General features: G+C 39.0%; 1 protein-coding gene across 6 annotated transcripts in view; it reads left to right on the forward strand.

Annotated features, from left to right (window-relative positions):
* The window catches only part of gab1 (GRB2-associated binding protein 1), a 224,125-nt gene that overhangs the window by 164,391 nt on the left and 39,363 nt on the right, over positions 1-20,371 (forward strand). For all 6 annotated transcript variants that reach the window (XM_043674156.1, XM_043674157.1, XM_043674160.1 and 3 more), the window contains one exon: positions 8,136-8,337. In XM_043674156.1, the coding sequence (XP_043530091.1) occupies positions 8,136-8,337 (202 nt within the window). The remainder of the gene's footprint in view (positions 1-8,135; positions 8,338-20,371) is intronic.

Here is a 20,371-nt window from a genome sequence, read left to right on the forward strand (position 1 = left end):
GCAGTCTTTAAAATTGAGGTGCATAGATAGGGTTGACGGTCAGAATCTTTTTCCAGGATTGAAATGTCTAATACTAGAGGATATTCATTTAAGGTGAGAAGGGGAAAGTTTAAAGATGATGTGAGGGGCATGTTTTCTTTTTAGAGTGGTAGGAATCTGGAGTGGTGGTGGAGGCAGATACAATAGGGACGTTTCAAGGACATTTAGATAAGAAAATGAATATGCGAGGAATAGAGGGATATGGCCCGAGGGTAGGTAGAGGAGATTAGTTTAATTTGGCAACATGTTTGGCTCACTATCATGGGCCGAAGGGCTGTTTCCTGTGTTGTACTGCTGTGTTCTAAAACAATTAGTTCCTCGTTCTTTATAAATAATCATGAGGCATGTTCTTGTAGAATTTAGCATTTCTACTGTGCAAAAGAATTATTTTTAATGGAAATAGTAACAATTTATGATGATGTATTTCATCCAAGTACTCTGCTAGTTAACTGTATGCAAAATAAAAGTGATAAGGTTGACCTCTGCTTTGAATTGTTTAAGGTTTTTGCAAATGCATCAAAACTCATGTTGACATTTGGAAAATACATTTCCTTAAAGGTTGGCCACAAAATATTAATTGCACTTATTTTAACTTTTCAATTAAGATGATTTAGTGTATAAAGACTGAATGTTTGCAGCAACTCTAGCTGTTATTGTGTCTCCCATTTGGTTTATCTGTTATATCAAATTTGAATGGTATAACTGGTCTGAGATTACAGCAGACAAAATATTATTTGATATATTTTGACATAAAGTGAATCATCTTCAGTCCTCCACAAATTTGCCAGAGCAGTCGAAGGAACCATTTTTTTCTCTCTTGATGTATAAATTGTGTAGGTGGAGTTTATAAAGTAAGGGATTTTCCCACACAAGGTATGAATTAGCAAACAAAATGACTTTGTATTCATAACATTGTTTGTTTGGCATTATGATTCTTCTGTATATAATTCAGACACAAACAATTAGTCAGGCTTACAGTATTTCAAATAACACAAAAGAGTAACAGACAAAGTAGTATTGATGTAAAAATAATTGAGTGGATTCATTTGTTGTTGGAAACAAAATCTGGTTCTCAAAGTGTATTTGGTTTTGTACCCAGTATTTGGATTGAACCCATGTTCATATGAAGCTTTCTTGCTGCCACCTACTCCATATCTAATAATGGGGGCAAGGAAATTAATTCTGTCATGCAGGTCTTAGAGCCAATTTATGTTCTGATGGTGTGTTTAGATAAGATAGGGGTTAACCCGTTAATGTCACCACTGATGGAGGAAGGACAAAACTCATTCCAATATGCGCTCAATTCTGGCTGTGGGCTGTTATATCTATAAAATTTCAGCAGCATTTAATCATTTAGAAGATTCTAACTGTAAGACCATTTGAGTGACCCTAAAGTCACCCCACTGGACCCAATTGATTTTGACTACTGAAGCCTCAATATGAAAAGGATAATAAACTTTAGCAAGTGCATAACATGCTGGTAGTTGCTGAAAATACCCCTCAAGATGGTCTGAAGCAATATTTTCTCTAAACTGTGTGGCCTCTCAGTTAGCTGAAAGTTCCCACCTGGATTAGGTTACAACGTATGTACAGCCATGCAAAGAATGAGTTGTGCACAACAAAGTGAAGGGTATGGTTAGTCTTAAAGACGTTACTCAGTTTCCTTGTCACAGCCTTCCAAGTACAACATTGTCTCGATGTTCAGAACTGTGCACAATCCAAAGGGTCATGATATGTGAATCTTAATGTTTGTTCTGAATGTGTCATGGAAAGTGTGTGGGGATTTGGCCTGAAAGATTGATTTTCTTGAATGATTTCCCAATAGCAAGTAAAATTCAGCTGAATATTTATTTTAGGTAATCTAAATTTCTTCCGATCGCAGGTCAAGAAACTTTTTTTTTTGAGAAATCCACTCCCATATCACCTGTGATGACCTGGTGTGGTGGGGAAAAAACTTGGGTTTTTTTTTTTTGGCCCCTTTTGGATCAAAGTGAAGTGGGGAATGTTTTGAAAGAGGATCATTGTTTTGTGATTTTGACATTGTTCGTTTGGTTCCAAGAAATACCCATGTATTTGGAGGTCACCATAGGCATGAACTGTTAAGAAGTAGAGGGTAAACTGAAAGATTGTTGCTGTTTTGTTTTTTCTCAGCCTGCCCTTTTTGCAGGCAGTTCAGAAATCTGGGAATTTGGGTGAGGAAAAGCAAGCAAAGTTCTCTCTTCCAAACAAAAATACTATTCAATGCAGCGTTTGAACTCTTCCTAATTGAAGCAGGTCTCTGAGAATAGAGCAGAGGTTGTGTTACTGTATGTTATACATGTGAAAGTGGTGGAGAGCTGAGGACAAGAGCAAAAGATTTGCATTGGACAAGATCTGAAGCCGAACTAACCTACAGTATTCCATTATCATCCATATGTTTATCCAATGACCATAAAGTTGGCAAGTCTACTACTGTTGCAGGCAGGGTATTCCATGCCCCTACTACTCTGAGTAAAGAGACTACCTCTGACATCTGTCCAATATGTATCAGCCCTCACTTTAAAGCTATGTCCCCTCATGCTAGCCATCACCATCCGAGGAAAAAGGCTCTCACTGTCCACCCTATCTAATTCTCTGGTCACCTTGTATGTCTCTATTATCACCTCTCAACCTTCTCTCTAACAGCCTCAAGTCCCTCAGCCTTTCCTCATAAGATCTTCCCTCCATACCAGGCAAATCCTGGTAAATCTCCACTGCACCCTTTCCAATGCTTCTACATCCTTCCGATAAAGCAGCCGCACCAGAATTTTGTATGGATGCAACCTGATCTCATGGCTCAAACTCCAATTCCTCTACTAATAAAAGCTACGACACACCATACACCTTAACGACCCTATCAACCTGGGTGGCAACCTTCAGGGTTTTATGCACATGAACACAGATCTCTCTGCTCATCCACACCACCAAGAATCTTAGCATTAGCCCAGTACTCTGAATTCCTGTAACTCCTTACAAAGTGAATCACCTCGCTTTTCCACATTAAACTTCATTTGCCAACTCTCACCCCAGCTCTGCAGCTTATCTGTGTCCCTCTGTAACCTGCAACATCCTTCTCCAACAACTCCACCAACCTTAGTATCATCTGCAAATTTACTAACCTATCCTTCTACGCCCTCATCCAGGTGATTTATCAAAATGGCAAACAGCTGTGATCCCAACACAGATCTTTGCAGTACACCACGAGTAACTGAATTCCAGGATGAACATTTCCCATCAACCACCACCTTCTATCTTCCTACAACCAGCCAATTTCTGATCCAAATCGCTAAATCACCCTCAATCCCATGCCTCCATATTTTCTGCAATAGCCTACCATGGGGAATCTTATCAACCGCTTTACCCTCATCTGTTTGGTCACCTTCTCAAAGAACTCAATAAGGTTTGTGAGGCACGACCTACCCTTCACAAAAACCATGTTGACTATCTCTAATCAAATTATTCCTTTCTAGATGATTATAAATCCTCTCTCTTATCCTTTTCAACACTTTACTCACAACCAAAGTAAGGCTCACTAGTCTGTAATTACCACAGTTGTCTCTGAGCCCCTCTTGAACAGGGGGATAACATTTGCTATTTTTCAGTCTTCTGGCATAAAGATCAAAGCCAAAGGCTCTGCAATCTCTTACCTAGCTTCCCAGAGAATCGTAGGATAAATCCCATCAAGCCAGGGGACTTAGCAATTCTGGAAAGTGTGAAAATAGATAACACCTCCTCCTTATGAACCTCAATCCCATCCAATCTAACAGTCTGTATCTCTGTATTCTCCTCAAAAACATTGTCTTTTTACCAGTGTGACTACTGATGAAAAATATTCATTTAGTGCCTCTTCTATCTCCTTGAACTCCAAGCACAACTTCCCACTACTATCTTTGGCCCTAATCTTACTCTCGTCATTCATTCTTTTATTCCCGACAAACCTATAGAAAGCTTTAGGATTTTTCTTGATCCTATCTGCCAAAGACGTCTCCTGTCCCCTCCTGGCTCTTCTTAGCTCTCTGGTTAGGTCCTTCCTGGCTAACTTGTAACTCATAAGTGCCCCAACTGAGCCTTCATATCTTAACTTTACATAAGCCTCGTTCGTTAGTAAAACCACAGTTCCCTCACTTGACCACTTGTTCCCTGCCTAACAAGTATATACTTAGCAAGGACATGCAGTAGCTGCTCCACATTTAAATTGTGCCCATCCCCTGCAGTTTCCTTCCCCATGCTATGCATCCTAAGCCTTGCCCAATCACATCATAATTGCCTTCCCCCCAGCTATAACTCTGTCCCTGCGGTACATGCCTATCCTTTTCCGTTGCTAAAGGAAACTTAACAGAATTGTGGTTACTATCATCACTACCTCCAAATGTAATGCCTGGCCGGGTTCATTACCCAGTACCAAATCCAATGTGCCTTGCCTCTTGTTGGCCTATCTACATTCTGTGTTAGGAAATCTTCCTGCACACCTTGGACAAAAACTGACCCATCTAAAGTACTCAAACTGTAGCATTTCCAGTCTGAATGGCTGGAAATCTGTAGTCCAGAATTGTGAAGGCTCCATCACTGGAGATGAATTCAAGTACTGGCACAAAAGATCATCACATCTGAGACAGATCCGCCATGATCTTATAGAATGGAGGGTAAGGTTTGAAGGCCTGTAACGGTCTTCTCCTGTTCCTATTTCTTATGTTCTAATAGAGGACTCTCAACTGCATTGCAGCATAGAAAACAGCTCACCAGCCAAACAACAAACACCAAACTCTACTAATCCCATTTACCTGTGTTTGATCCATAGCCTGCTATGCCCTGACATTTAAGAGCTCATCCAAATGCTGCTTAACTGTTGTAAGAGTATCTGCCTCCACCACGCTCTCAAGCAGCAGGTTTCCAAGTTCTACCACCCTCCGTGAAATTAGTTTTCCTCAGATCCCCTCCTAAACGGGCGTGGGCGGCACGGTGGCACAGTGGTTAGCACTGCTGCCTCACAGCGCCAGAGACCCGGGTTATCTAATCTAATCTAATCTAATCTAATCTAATCTAATCTAATCTAATCTAATCTAATCTAATCTAATCTAATCTAATCTAATCTAATCTAATCTAATCTAATCTAATCTAATCTAATCTAATCTAATCTAATCTAATCTAATCTAATCTAATCTAATCTAAACCACTTATTCCCCATCTTAAATTTATGCCCTCTAGTTTTGTACATGCAGGCCATGGGGAAAAAGAAAATCTCACTTTCTCCCCAGTCTGTGTGTTTCATAATTTTTTTTATACCCTAATCGGATCCACCCCTCAGCCTCCTCTGCTCCAGGGAAAACAAACCCAGCCTAGTCATTCTTCTGAGTCATATAGAGTAGAAAAGATCCTTCAGCCTAGAGTCTGCGCTGACATAACCACCACTAAAGGTACACTAATCCCAATTTCCTGCACTTGTCACTCTCTTACTGAAACATTTCATCCGAAACAACCTGGTGAATCTCCTCTGCAAACAGAGCTGCGCAGAGTTTTCCATCTGTGGCCTAACCAATGCTGTATAAAATTGCAATAAGACATCCCTGCTCCTATATTCCACGCTCCAGCTAATGAAGGCAAGCATCCTGTATGCTGCTTTCACCACCCTATCTACATATCTATACCTTCAGGGATCTGTACACCAAGTCTTTGTTCCTCAGTACTCCAATTTATTGGAGTATTTATTGTGTAAATCCTTCCCTTATTAGACCGCTCAATGCATCACCTCACACTTATCATGATTAAATGGAACAGAGCAATGGCAGATGTAATTTGCCAACTGATCAATATCAGAAGCCTGAAATCATCCTTCTCACAATCAATAACATCTTTTGTCATCCTGTCTGTACTGGGCACTCTCTCCTTTCTACACACACAAGCATGGGTATAAATGTTTATATTTGGTCATGTATTATTTACTAACCCCCAGAAAATAATAGAAATCCTTTTTCTTTTACTGAAAAAAATCTTGCAATTGGCACCTTTTAAATTTGTACTCATGAACTACATTTTAATGGAAGTGTAGTATTGCTGTGTGATAAAAGGAATGTAAATTCTTAGTGACTAATCAAAGGGGAGGAGATAGGAGCTTATGCCCCCATTTCCCCACCCCCTCTATCTAGTCATAACAGGAGTTATAACAATTTGAGAAACAAGAAACACTTTGCAGTTTTCAAAATCAAAAATATCTTCAAGTAGAGCGTCCATTAGAGATATGGCTTGTCTGATTTTAATTTTCCTGTGATCCTGTGGTTAAGCTGAGTCATGACTAACAGTTTACAACTGGGATTTGTGTTTAGTTGATAAGGGGAATCTTTTGAGTTAACAGGCAACCTAACTCATGAGTGATGATACCTTGATATCTTACTGAAGCCTAACTTGTTTATTATATGCATAGTCCAAAAAAATTATGTTCTGTTCATGAACTTCATTCTGCTAATTCCATGAGAAGCTGAAATACTGTGGACCATACGAAATCTAAATGGCAGCCCCTGAAAATTAAAGAGTAGCCCTCAAGAAATCTATTTCAATCTTTACTTCATGGAGCTATGACTGAATACAACGAACATATATCTTGGCAATGTACTAAAATGTAATTTCTATCTGTTATTTGGAATTAAAAACCATCTAATTAAAATATGTCATCAAGAATTTTTAGGTTATTAACTCATTTCCTGGGTTTTTGGATTAATCAGATTCTGCCAGTTTATAAAGAAACTGTTTCATTTCTCATATCGTTATTCTTTTGTTTGTTTAATTTATGATGCAGTGCAGACAATTCCACATCTTGAATGTGCATGAACAGAGGGGGGCCACTGAATTCAATAATAAGTTTTCAGGTGTTGAGAGTGTAATACTTCGTCTTGGGTCATAATCAGAGTTTGTCTACTTGAGGTAGTCTCACAATAAAGCATTTTCTTATTTAAAGTGTCAAGAATTAAAGTTAACATATTTACTTTTTCACCACTGAGCAGTTTACCAGTAGTTCTGTGCAAGAATGATGCTCATTTTAGTTCAGATGTGGTTTTGTAGCTTTTAGAAATTTGCGCTCAAGATATTCAAAACAGGTAATTTTGGTGCACAGTTAAGGGTTACGATGCATTGAGAGATTAGGAGACCAAAAAGTTTACTGCATCAACTGTATTAACATTCAAAGTATTGTTTTCCAAATTGATTTTCCAGAAGTGCTGGGTGATAAAGCACTTTCTCTGTTTCATCAACTAAAACTTACATTAGATTCCCTACAATGTGGAAACAGGCCTTTCGGCCCAACAAGTCCACACCGACCCTCCGAAGATTAACCCACTCAGATGCATTTCTCTCTGACTAATGCACCTAAAGACTATGGGCAATTTAGCATGGCCAATTCACCTGACCTGCACATCTTTGGACTGTGGGAAGAAACTGGAGCATCCGGAGGAAACCCACACAGACACTGGGAGAATGTGCAAACTCCACACAGACAGTTGCCTGAGGCTGGAATTGAACCTGGGACCCTGGTGCTGTGAGGCAGCAGTGCTAACCACTGAGCCACCGTGCCGTCCATACTTCTAAAGTATTATCTTGTCTTCCGCAAGGAACCTCCCAAAAATAGTGATTTAGTCCAGTATCTGATTCGAGTTTGCAAGAAGACAGTTCAGAAGACTCGCTGAGTTCCTACACTTGCTACATTTTCTCCAGCCAGATAATCTGTTTGTCAAAGCACATGGACAGAAATATTTGACACGAAACAAAAGCTTCCTCTGGTGTCTTTGACCTATTTGAACTCCAGGGAAAATGTATGAACTTTTTAGTGAAATACAATAAAATGGTTCTACCCATTGCATTGAAATGCTGTGCCATATTAGTATTTCCACTATCTGGTTTAATTTTCACAGGATACAATTTTCTGAAACTTTCAGAAGAATGTAATGTTGCTGAACACAGAGCCATAATATGAATTTTAATTTTCAAATACATTGTAGACTGACAAATTATTTTAATTTCAAATGTTAATATAATAGCTCTTTTTTTAACCTCAAAATTGAAAAGCTACTCTTTGTGTCTGATTATTATAGATGCTGTTAAATCAACCAATCCTTCCAGTAATGTCAGTACTGAGGTACCCCTTTCTGTACGGCCAGCAGTTTCCATGGGCTCACTACCTCCCCCCTATCAGCCGATCAGTGTGCGACATCTGGAATCATTATCTAGTCAGGAAGACCCACAGGATTATCTATGGTTAGCCAACTGTGAAAGCAAAAAGCCTGAACCTGCCAGGTAAGATGAATACACAGGAAGAGTTTCAGTATTTATAAACACCATCCTAAATTGTTTAACTAAATTGCTTTTCTTTCAAAATAGATATGGAAATTGTACTTTTTCTATGGTTATTGACTGTTTACATTTGTAATGTTTTCGATTTTTAAAAAATCTTCTAAAAGGCTGCTCATTTTTGGAGAATCAGTGTTGAATTTTTAACTGACCAAGGCATAAAGGCTGGTAAGCTACTCATTGAGTCCAAGATATTGCGTTTTGAACAAAATATAATGACTTGTTTGTTTCTAACTTTAATTCTTGACCCTTGCAGCTTTTCAGAAATATTGAATATTTTTGTCTACAAATACTGAAAAAAATTAGACTTTTACAGTTGGTGCACCGTTATTGAATTTAGACCAACTTATGAGAGATAGTGACCAGTCTGACAGTGTTGAAAATATGAGAATGGTATTTATATGGTCACTAGATGAGATGAAACTATCCTTAGTCTGCATCTGTTCAGTTTTTGCATCTTTGAATTTATTACTCTCTCATTTGATCACTTTGCAAAACTCTCTTGCTCCATGTTGATTACCTGATTTCCTTAATTCAAATCTTTAATCCTTTATTCCTCATCAAACTTTATACTTGTATCTAACTATTTACTGGAGTCACATTGTCATGGCTTTTTACAAACTTTTTAAAAGTACTTTGCTCTAAATCTACCTGTCCAGCAATACAAAACAAACCAATTCTTCCATCAAACCTATCAGTAAAAGTTACCAGTTATCTCCAGATATAGAAGAAAACCAAACCGTGGATATCGGAAATCTGAAGCAAGAGCAGAAACTGCTGGAGAAACTCAGCAGGTCTGGCAGCATCTGTTGAGATAAAGTAGAATTAAAATTTTGAGACTGGTAACCCTTTGTCAGAACTGAAAGCAGCCAGAAAAGGGTGGTATTTATGCTGATGATGGGGTCTGGGGTAGGACAGGGTGAATAAAGTACATGCAGCTGATGCCAGGAAAGAAAGAAGGAAGTATAGAGTCTTAAAGGCTGTAAGGTGGGGAGACTAAATGCAGACTAGGTGACCACTTTGTGGAACAATCATGTTCAGTCCACAAAAACAACCCCGAGTTTTCAGTTGCCTACCACATTATCACATCTCTCTGTTCCTGTGGCAACATTTCAGTCTCAAGCTTGCTGCAGTACTGCTTTGAGGCTCAGGGTAAGCTGGGGGAACAACACTTCATCTTCCACCCCGGTATCTTACGGCCTTCAAGCTTCAACATAGAGTTTTAGAACTTCAAAACATGAATACCTTCCTCCATGTTTGATGCCCACCCCAGATTCTGTTCTATACCAGATCCTCCCAGCACAGCCAACCCATTTTCAACCACTGATACTTCTACTACCTACTAGCATCCTACTACCTGCATTAATCGCCCTATCAGCTTATCAGCAATCTTAATTTGCCTAACCTTTCCTTCCATTTCTCATTCAGCACCATCTCCATATACTGTAATCATTTCTCGCTCGTTCTTTCTCTCCACCCTCTAGTTATAAGCATTAAATACCAACCTTTCCCATCTGCATTCTGGTCTGATGAGGGGTCACTGCACTCAAGTTGTTAACTGTTTTTCTCCTCAAATCATGCCAGACATGCTGAGTTTCATCAGCTCTTTCTGTTTCTGCTGCAGATTATAAACTTGCTCACAACAGTACTCTTCTGTTTTTTGGTGAAATCCAAATCTATGCAGGAATGAAAAGACTTAATGTAGTCAGAATTTTAAATGTCAATAAACAAAACAAATTAGATGTCAGGCATGCAACTAGTTACCCACATCCCTTCCAAAGCTACAATAATTATCACATACAAAACAAAACTCTTGGAGCATAGAATCTTTTTTTCTTTATCTTGTCTACCTTCAAGGGGAAGGTTATCTTATTCTTCTGAAGTATTTGGTAGGGTTCTGGTGGGTTGCTGTATGAGTTTCTACTCTGATTAGGACAATATACTAAAAATGGTTGAATTTTAGATAAGTTGCTGTTTCCAAATATTATCTCCTTTCACTTCCTCTCTGCCTCTGTTTACTTTCAAAGGAGGCTGCACCATTATTATTTAGGTGTCCAGATGCAGTGATTCTAGGTTAATATCACCCAGTCAGTATCAAGACTCATGTGTTCTTGCAGTTCCTTTAACTACTGTGAATGTGCACCCCATACTTTCTGGAGAAGATTTACTTTAGTAAGCAAATGTCAGTCACCATACGACCAGCCCAACTCAGTTTGTGACTGTCTCAATGTGGTGTGGATGTTTGGCATGCCACCTCAGATGAGCACCCACCATATGATATTCAGCTTCCATAGACAGCTCAAGCGTGAATGACCAAGTCTATTGGCATGTTGCTAGTACACAGTCCAAGACTTGCATGCATAGAGCAGAGTGAACAGGACTATTGCTGTATAGACTTAATTCTGTTCATTTCCTGAATGATGTTCTAAACCTGAAGGCTATACTTGTTTTGGTAATTTTTATTTTGTGCATGTCTCCATCAATACAGACAGCTTGAAAGACAGTGCTACCTGTTTACAATTCCGATTGTGCACTGATTCTTGGGCTTGAGGTAGGGTTTCCGAGAGTAAACTGATACATTACAATAAATCCTGACTTAATGTTGTAGCAGTGTTTCTGAAAACCTTGGTTTCTAAATAAAATAACTTTGAGTGAGTCACATTTTCCCATTAAAATCAATATACAAGATATGGTTAGTTTCTATAGGACCAATCCCTCAGAAAACAATCAAAGTATCATATCCTATCATTTGAAATACTGTGCTAAGTTCCTATATTTGTAAATTAAATAGCTTTCAAAAAACTCTTTTTTTCGAATTTACAGTACTTCCTGCTCACTGCTGACTCTCTTGCTGTCCTTGTGGTTTGCAGCCTTCTCTAACCCTCACTCCCACTGGTTACCTTTGACCTGCAGCCTCTGCTATTCCTTGAATCCCCCTCTCACCAAATCTACACGTCCCAATTCCCTTTGTTGCATTTTCATCTCCTGAATCTGCATTCCCATTCCTTTTCTCTGCGGTCCAGATCCGAAACCAGAGATATGGGTTGAGAAAGCTAAGGTCCTGAGGGTACAAAGTTGCTGAGTTGGGGTGTTTTAATTGATTTTTATTCAATTCACCCACTAGCCACTTGCCTTTTCAGAAACCAGGCTGTAAGCTACGATCTCTGGAGATGAGCAGTGAGAGCACAAGAAGTTGTTTAAGTATTGTTGTTAAATATTGTTGTCCTGTTGGATTAGACTGGTGAGCACACAAACCTGTGTTCAAGTCAGTTTAAAGTTATTGGTCCTCCTGACCCCACCACCTATTGTGTGCCCTACATGAATCTTCCCATATGATGATTAAGTGAATATATTTTCCTATGATCTTGTGATCGTCTATGATCAGTATCTATATTTAGGAGGATGCTGTTGAGCAACAGCTATGATGTAGCTGGGAACAAGCGCTGGAAGCCTGGTGAGTAAATGCTTTAAATTGGAAACCATGGTCAGCAATGCAGCTCCTATTGCCCTATCACTGCTCATCTCTAGAAGTACTTGTTCACAGTGGGGAAATTCATCATTGCCATCTGGAATGGGAATGCATATCCGAGGCAAACCGTGAGCCAGTGAATTGGAAGTTGGATGATCGGTAAGATGGTAAGTTAGAGAGCAGCAGAGGCTGCGAGTTGGAAGGTTGAGACAGCAGAGGTCACTCCATTAATGGTGTCAATGAAATCACAAGACCAGATATCAGACAAGCAGCAAATAACTTTAAAATGAATCTCACTTTGCTAATCAGGAATATTGACTAAACACTAAGCAAAACAATGTTAAATAGAGACTTACTAATGGGGCAGCACGGTGACTCAGTGGCAAGCACTGCTGCCTCACAGCACCAGGCTCCCAGGTTCAATTCTAGCCCTGGGGTATAACTAAAGTTATCACATGTATTGGACAACAAATTTACACTGTTATGCTGAATCAGCTGCTAAATTTGGCAAACTGAAGAAATTGTGATGTATGTCCTTTCTGATTTGGGTTTTTGCCTGGAGATTTCTCCAATTCAGCAGCCTCCCAACCATGCGACTTCTGCTTTGGAAACTAAGATCATTAAGGAAGGCATTAAGAATCATTACTTAGAAAATATGGTGGAGGAGGTTGGTGCTAGTGCACAGACAACTCCATTGGTAACTGGAAATGGATCCAGACTCACTATCCTCGGGCACACATGTGAGAATGCTGTCAAGGCACCGTTGAGTCATTGTGATGAATAAAGTATTAATTAAAAAGAACATAAACCGCGGCAGGTTGAGGGAAGTGGCAGTAGAAAAGACTGAGAGCTGCAGAAAAAAACACTCCATTTGTCAAATTTCAGATCCATGTCGCAGCCATGTTTTGTAGCTGTGTGTCTCGAAATTAATGCAGGACAAGATTACTGTCACATGAGCAACAGTGAAGTAAATCATAAACAGCAGAGGTAACTTGAAGTATGAAATATAATCAGGTACAGCCTGAAAAGGAGATGGAAAGAATTGAGATGGGAACTAGGAAATGAGAACAAACAGCCAGTCTCCAGCGTAATATAAGCTGAAGGAGAATAAAACAACAATTAGACACCCCTTCATTGACACAAACTTTTAACTACTTGTAATTGTAATTTTGTGTAACATAATCATTTGTCATGTGATTGACTAAGATTATGTATAAAATAGAGTATTGTTTTGCAGTTTGACATAAATAAAAGATTTTGAGAAGAACACAAACAGCAATTAACTTGCTGAAATTACAGTGACCCCAGCAGAAAGTACAATAGCTGCCTCTTTATCAAGGAATGATAACTGACTAAATAATACAAGATATGATTAATCAATAAAGTTATTACGAGAGGAGAACTCCATATGGTAGATCCACTTCTTTACGGAAAGGTAAAACATAAAGGTAAAAATGCCTTTTCCAGTAAACTAAAAAATGTTGATCTGTGAAATGTATACCACAGAATCAGATCTCATGAATCAACTATCTTGAAATTTATTTGCCATACAATGTATACAGAAATGATATCACAGACTTATGAATACCGTTTATACTCTGCGCTTTCTGATCTTACTACACATTACATAGCTGACTAACTACACTGACTCCATTCCACAGTATGACTGAAGGCAAAACAGGTAGCTTTATACTGAAATGTCACATGGTGAGAGGTTGCATAACCGTCTGAGATATTGGCCTGTCAGTCTGTAATCTATGTCATAATAAAACACTTACAAAATCACTACAAGGCTTAAATGCGTAAAAGGCATCCGGTTAACTTTTGAAAGTAGGGAGAGAAATAACTAGGCTAAGTTGTTTGGGAGAATTACGCCGTTAAAGAAAAGCTAGCATTTATGTTGCGGTTTTTGCATTCTGTGAATGTCCCAAGGCATTTTGAAGGCAATAAATTACATTTTGACATCACTTGTTACCACAGAGGTCCAACTAACAGCAATGAAATAAATAGCCAGTTTATCTTTGGTGGTTTTGCTTGACATTTAAAAAGTACCTATGTCATCAAAACAATACTCCTGACCCTGTTCAGATAACGCTGTTATACTTCTCTGTACACTGAATCAGATACACAATAATTGTTAAAAGGTGATCCTTCCAAAAATGTAATGTTCCCATATTCCTGCACTGAAATGTTGCCACTGGTATGTGCAGTGCTTAGATTCTGAACCAGGGCTGAAACCATGACCTATGACTCAGAATTGTGTGAATTACCTCTAAACAAAGCTACCAGGCCACAATAGGATTATTTCTTATTTACTAGCAGATAAAACAGGGGACGAGCATTAATCAACTCCAAAGATTGGTTGGTGAATGTTTGGTGATTATTACTTTGATCTGATGGAATGATGTAATGGGGAATTTGTACGTGGTGACAAGGATTTTAAAGTTGGTTCAGACCACTGGGCAAGAGAAGAGTTGATGGGGATGCATGAGCATTGTACCTGCACTGAATTCCTCTGAGTTGTAATAACAGTTCTATTCCGAATGATTTGCAACAATCATTGTTTAATGCTTAGAAGTTAGGTTTCAAAAGATGTTTTGGAAATGCATTCACTCAACATATTAATGTGAAATAAACACTTCATAAAAAATACTGAAGCAACTGAAACATACGGTAACAGAATATGTAACCTGAAAATTGATTATTTTGAGATTTTTTTCTCTAAATTTACCAGCATATTTCTATCATTTTTATTATTTTTAATATGTATTTTATCTACTTGCAGTGAAATAATTCTGTTTTTCACACATCATTGGTATAATCAGCTCTGAGCACTTTTCAAATTGAAATACAAAGGATTCCTCAGGAACATGGCAAGGTGTCTGGAATCTCTTTTTAAATTAATATTTGCATCGTCCCAGTATTTATGTAACAGCACCAAAGACTTTATAACTTCAAAAGAGAACATGCATTAAGTTCATAATTAATGTTGATTTAATGTTGATGAAGTAGTTAGAGCAGTGTTTCTCATAACAACGACCTGTTAAGGTGGGAGCTTGGTTGTTAATGATTTACTCAGAGCTCCATAACAGCCATAATTTCAGCTTGCAACCCACTTGGGGTCCTAATGCCTATTTTGGAGTCCCAGACTTACAGTATATATTTAACTTTGACATTTTCACTTGGTTTTCCATGCACTTTCTCTTTTGTGGCTTTCATGGGCACATGACCTTTCCCCAGTTTTCTACCTTCATTCTCCATCCCCCTCCTCCTCCTCCCCTTCCCATCTTTACTTCTGACACTTGTCTCCTGTTTTTCAACCACTCTATTCTCCTGGCTCCTGTACTGAACTTGCACTGAAGTCATAGGCTCCATCCAGTGGCAAATGCAGGTAATCTTGGGACATCTGCTGTTATCAACAGGGACTATTGTCTGCCACAAGATGGAGACTGGTATTTCTAAAAGTAATGTGATCTAAGCAAATGTACTTTTTTAAGGCTGCATTTGTGGCTAAGGCCGTCACTAGGTGGAACACTACCTGCACATGTGTAAAATTGGAGTGTGGCTTTTAAACTTCTGGATTCTCACAGTTGGGGTCTTCATAGAGACCACAAGTCTATTTATTAACCTGCAGGAGACAATGCAGTTTATGACCGAAACTTTGGTGTGAAATCAATGGATTTCTATAAAACATGAGGTCACGTTTGTAGTCTAGCCTTTAACGTAGTAAATAAATAATGTGACATCACAGGTGCAACCAAGCATGCAGCTATGTCATGGCAGCTATTATTATTAATAATGTTGCCACTTTACTGCATTGGAAACACAATAAGACTCTTTCTAAATGCTTTGTTTATTGTGTATTGTATTTCTTTGAAGGTTTGTAATGTATTTTATTTTGTAAGTTATTTCAGCCAGGAATGTGGTTCTACAGACTGAAACATGTCTAAAGGAACCTAACTCTGGCTTTAACATTGATTCCTCTGGGAATCTATGGTTCACTCAAAATCTCTCTTTACTTCCAGTTCTGTGAAAGAATGCTAGTTGTTTTCTGCCTGAAATAGTATTTCTATAAACCTAGATGCAAGAATATTCAGAACAATACTTCTACAAAGGAAAGTGAACACTGTTGAATCTATAAGTAACAATTATCTTCTGTCTGCAATTGCCTCTTTCACGCTACCTTGATTTTTTATAACTGCAGCATTGGTTTTGAAGGTCCAGGTCAAATTAGTAGCTAAGTACTCTAAAAGTGTGACTTCCTACGATCAATACAAAAGAAAAATCTGAAGTTTGCCTGTAGAATTAGGTTTATTGTCAAGTTCTTAATTAATCTGCATTATTAATCTGGGAGCTATTATTTCCTCTCTGTCCTCCCTCTTCTCAATTTATCTTCCTTTTTTGATTCTTTTTCTTTCTATTTAGGTTTAGATACAAAGGTATTTTCACACAGGATCTTAAGAATAGACTAGAAAGATAAAGAAACAAGCAGTTCAGCATTACGGTCCTTCAAGCAGATTGCCGGGCTTCGCCTCCTGTCTGTGCCAAACTCAATCTGGGGCAGCCTGATCTCACCACCGCTTTGGGCTCCCTCACCACCTGATGGCTCGACTCCACCTCACCTGGGCTTGGTCTCCTCCACACCAATCTCCTCAGTGCTGCACAAATTCCCTCCCACAGAATCTATACATTAAGAAAATAAACAATGAAAGAAGGATAAAACAAAAGTAAAAGCAGACAGAGCAGATGAGCTTCGGGCAGGACCCTACATATTTGTGCTGCTACTCTGCAGCCTCACTCACATCACAAGTAAAACAGTTATACTTAAATGATTAAAACACTTGATTTCGTCTAGTTCACAGAATCTTTACAGAGTGGAAGCAGGCAATTTGGCCTATCGAGTCCACACCATTTCTCCGAAGAGCATCACACTCTGCTATCCTGTCCCTGTGACCCTGCATTTCTCGTGGCTAATCCATTGGGCCAAATGGCCTGTTTCCACACTGTAGATAATCCAATTAATCTAACCTGCACATCTCTGGATGTTGTTGCAATTATCTTAATAGGAAAGCTTAAACCATTTTTTAAAAAAAATTGCTTGGTAGTACAGAACTTGAATATTTTCAGCTTGCACTCATCAGGATAGAATACCAAATTTCAAAGGGGACAACTATTTATACTGCACAAAAACAATGCTTATTGGTTGTTCAGTACACTGATTAGGGAATGAACCAATTAACAGTTAACTGCCAAGCATTTGTTCAAATTCAAACCAGATAAATCACTTGCCATCAAATCGGCATCCTCTTCTCATACAATATAAATTGTTGTTTCTTTTGAGATTTCGCATTAGTTACTGTCCTGAAGATTGCAAGATAAAACTTCACGTTTCGTTTTCAGCAATACTCATTTTTTTTTTGAATGCTATCGAAGCAACTTGTGTAATTCTAAAAAAAAGCTAAAGTTATCGCCATGACAATCATCTGGATACTGTGACAGAAGAGAATGGGAGGTTGCTTGAATGAGATGAGATGAACCAGGTGACCACTGTGTATTTTCATGATTGTGGTTTATGATCTGCTGATTGTATTAGCGAAGGTGGTGCTGCCAAAATTAGTGAAAGAGGATGTAATTGAGATGCAGGATAAACTAAAACAAAATAAAGATGAGATTGGCTGTACATCAAGTTGGTATGTCACCAGGACCAGAACAGATGAGACATATCCAAGGATGTAAAGGAAATTACAGGTGCACTGGCCATAATCTTCCATTTGACTTAAGATCAAGGAGTAAAAACTGAGGACTTGGGAATTGCAAAGTTTATGACTTTAGTACAAGAAAAGGCAAAGTAGTTGAAACATAATGGTTAGTACCTGTTTTCAAACAGGAGAAAGGTATACAGTGGGGTTGCCCAGAGGTTGATACATAGGATCACTGCTTTATTTGATACAAATTGATCATTAGACAGCCTGGCACAGGTTTAAAATTTGCAGGTCTGTAGCATTGTGAACTGTGAAGAGGTTTATGATAGGTTTGAAGAAATGGGCTGATGGAATAAGCAGACATATGACAAATGAAATAAATGCTGTGAAGTGATGCATTTTGGTAGGAAGATTGAAGAAAGGCAATATAACTAAAGGGGACAATTCTAAAAGGGACACAAAAACCGAACAGGGGATATACGTGCACAAATCCTTGCAATTGATAGGGTAGGTTGAAATCATGGATTAAAAAGGCTTGAGAGATGTTGGGCTTTATAAATAGAGGAATGGAAGACAAAGCAAAGAAATTATGATGGGATTTTTATGGTGAAACATAGCTTTGGCCTCATCTAGAGTTGTCCAGTCTGAGCGACTACATTGCAGGAAGTGGAAGCTTCTGAAAGGGTGTTTAAAAAAATTGAGAATTATTCCAGAGATAAGGGGCTTCACTGTGAATAAATTGGAGAAGCTGGGCTTGCTCTCTGCTAAGAGAAAGTTGAGAGAAGACTTAATAGAAATGTTCAAAATCTTAAGCTGTTTAGACAGAGCAGATAGTAAGAAATTGTTTGAATTCGCAGAAGAGTGAGAACCAGAGGACAATGATTCAACATTGGTGAAAAATCAAGGGCAACACGAGGGAAAGCATTGTCGCAGCAAATCGTTAGGGTCTTAAATGCACAACCTAAGAGTATGGGGGAGGCAGATAAAATCAGGACTTTAAAAAGGGATAGGATAAGTAACTGAAGAAAATTTCCAGGGCAGTGGGAAAGAACAGGAAGTTGATACATAGGATCACTGCTTTATTTGATACAAATTGATCATTAGACAGCCTAGCACAGGTTTAAAATTTGCAGGTTTGTACTGAGGACAAACTGAGGAGGTTGATGATAGGTATGAAGAAATGGGCTGGTGGAATGAGTATGGACATAACTCTGTTATTCTTGCAAAGAACATAATATATGGGCGAAATGGCCTTTCTGTTACAACTGCTGTATAAGTGATCATGTGAATTAAATCTGTGGGATTGCAAATATTATATGACCATTCTGCATAGCCAACAATACTAGGAAAACCATCTGCACAAGTGCCTTGTATTGAATTTCACCGACACTTATCTTTTTAGCTTATTTAGTGCAAAGTAATATTGTCTTTAGGTTAATCATGAACATGGTTCCACATTTTGCATCTACCATCTGCATTAAGTATTCTCAAATGTATACTCCCTCCAGATCAAAACTCAAACAGCTCCAATTTGTAATTGTTTTGTTTTCGTTCTAGTTCTCCTATAGCCACTGATTAAAATTGCGAAGATTGAGAATTTTGTTGTGTTCCAAAACCTGCTTGGACTTTAGTTGAGGCCGTCTGAGCTCAGTTGATTTGCAGTAGGATGAAAAGAGTTTTTCATAAAATCATAGCAGATGGGTCATTATTGCACCATAATCAACATTATTGCCAGCTTCTACCATTTTAACCTAACAGATAAGGCTCAGAGAGAAATAAGGTCTGGAGACAGTTGTGTGATGGTAATATAGCTGAACTAATAATCTGTAGGCCCAAACCAATGCTCTAGACATATGGCTTTAAATCCAATGCATTCAAATTTCCAGCTGATAAAATCTAGAACGCTAGTCTTATAATGATGACCGTTTTTTGTTTAAAAACAAACCATCTGGCTTATTACTGCTCTTCAATGCAGACAATCTCCCAGTCTTTGCCTGGTTTGGCTCATTTCCCTCCTGATCTCAACAAGGTGGTTGAGTCTTAACTGCCTTCTGCAAAGGTCCAGCAAACCAATGAATTCACTAGCAATTAGGGATGTGCAACAAATGCCAAGTAAGGCTTGCTGGCAATGCCAATCTACCACGAAAGAATAAAGTTGGCATTGCATTGCGTTCCATGCCCTCCACCTCCTCCAAGACTTCCGTTTCCCTGGCCCCCAACGCCTCATCTTCACCATGGATATCCAATCCCTCTGCACCTCCATTCGCCATGACCAGGGCCTCCAAGCTCTCCGTTTTTTCTCTCCAGACATCCCCAACTGTACCCTTCTACCGACACTCTCATTCGTTTGGCCAAACTGGTCCTCACCCTTAACAATTTCTCCTGGGGTAGCCATGGGCACACGTATGGGCCCCAGCTATGCCTGTCTCTTTGTTGGCTACATAAAGCAATTGATCTTCCGTAATTACACCGGCACCACTCCCCACCTCTTCCTCCGCTACATTGATGACTGCATTGGCGCCACCTCGTGCTCCCGCAAGGAGGTTGAGCAATTCATCAACTTCACCAACACATTCCACCCTGACCTTGAATTTACCTGGGCCATCTCTGACACCTCCCTCCCCTTCCTGGACCTCTCCATCTCCATTAATGACAACCGACTTGACACTGACATTTTTTACAAACCCACCGACTCCCACAGCTACCTGGATTACACCTCTTCCCACCCTACCTCTTGCAAAAATGCCATCCCGTATTCCCAATTCCTCTGTCTCCGCCGTATCTGCTCCCAGGAGGACCAATTCCACCA

This window comes from Chiloscyllium plagiosum, chromosome 32, assembly GCF_004010195.1.
Source record: "Chiloscyllium plagiosum isolate BGI_BamShark_2017 chromosome 32, ASM401019v2, whole genome shotgun sequence".
In the NCBI taxonomy this organism is placed as follows: domain Eukaryota; kingdom Metazoa; phylum Chordata; class Chondrichthyes; order Orectolobiformes; family Hemiscylliidae; genus Chiloscyllium; species Chiloscyllium plagiosum.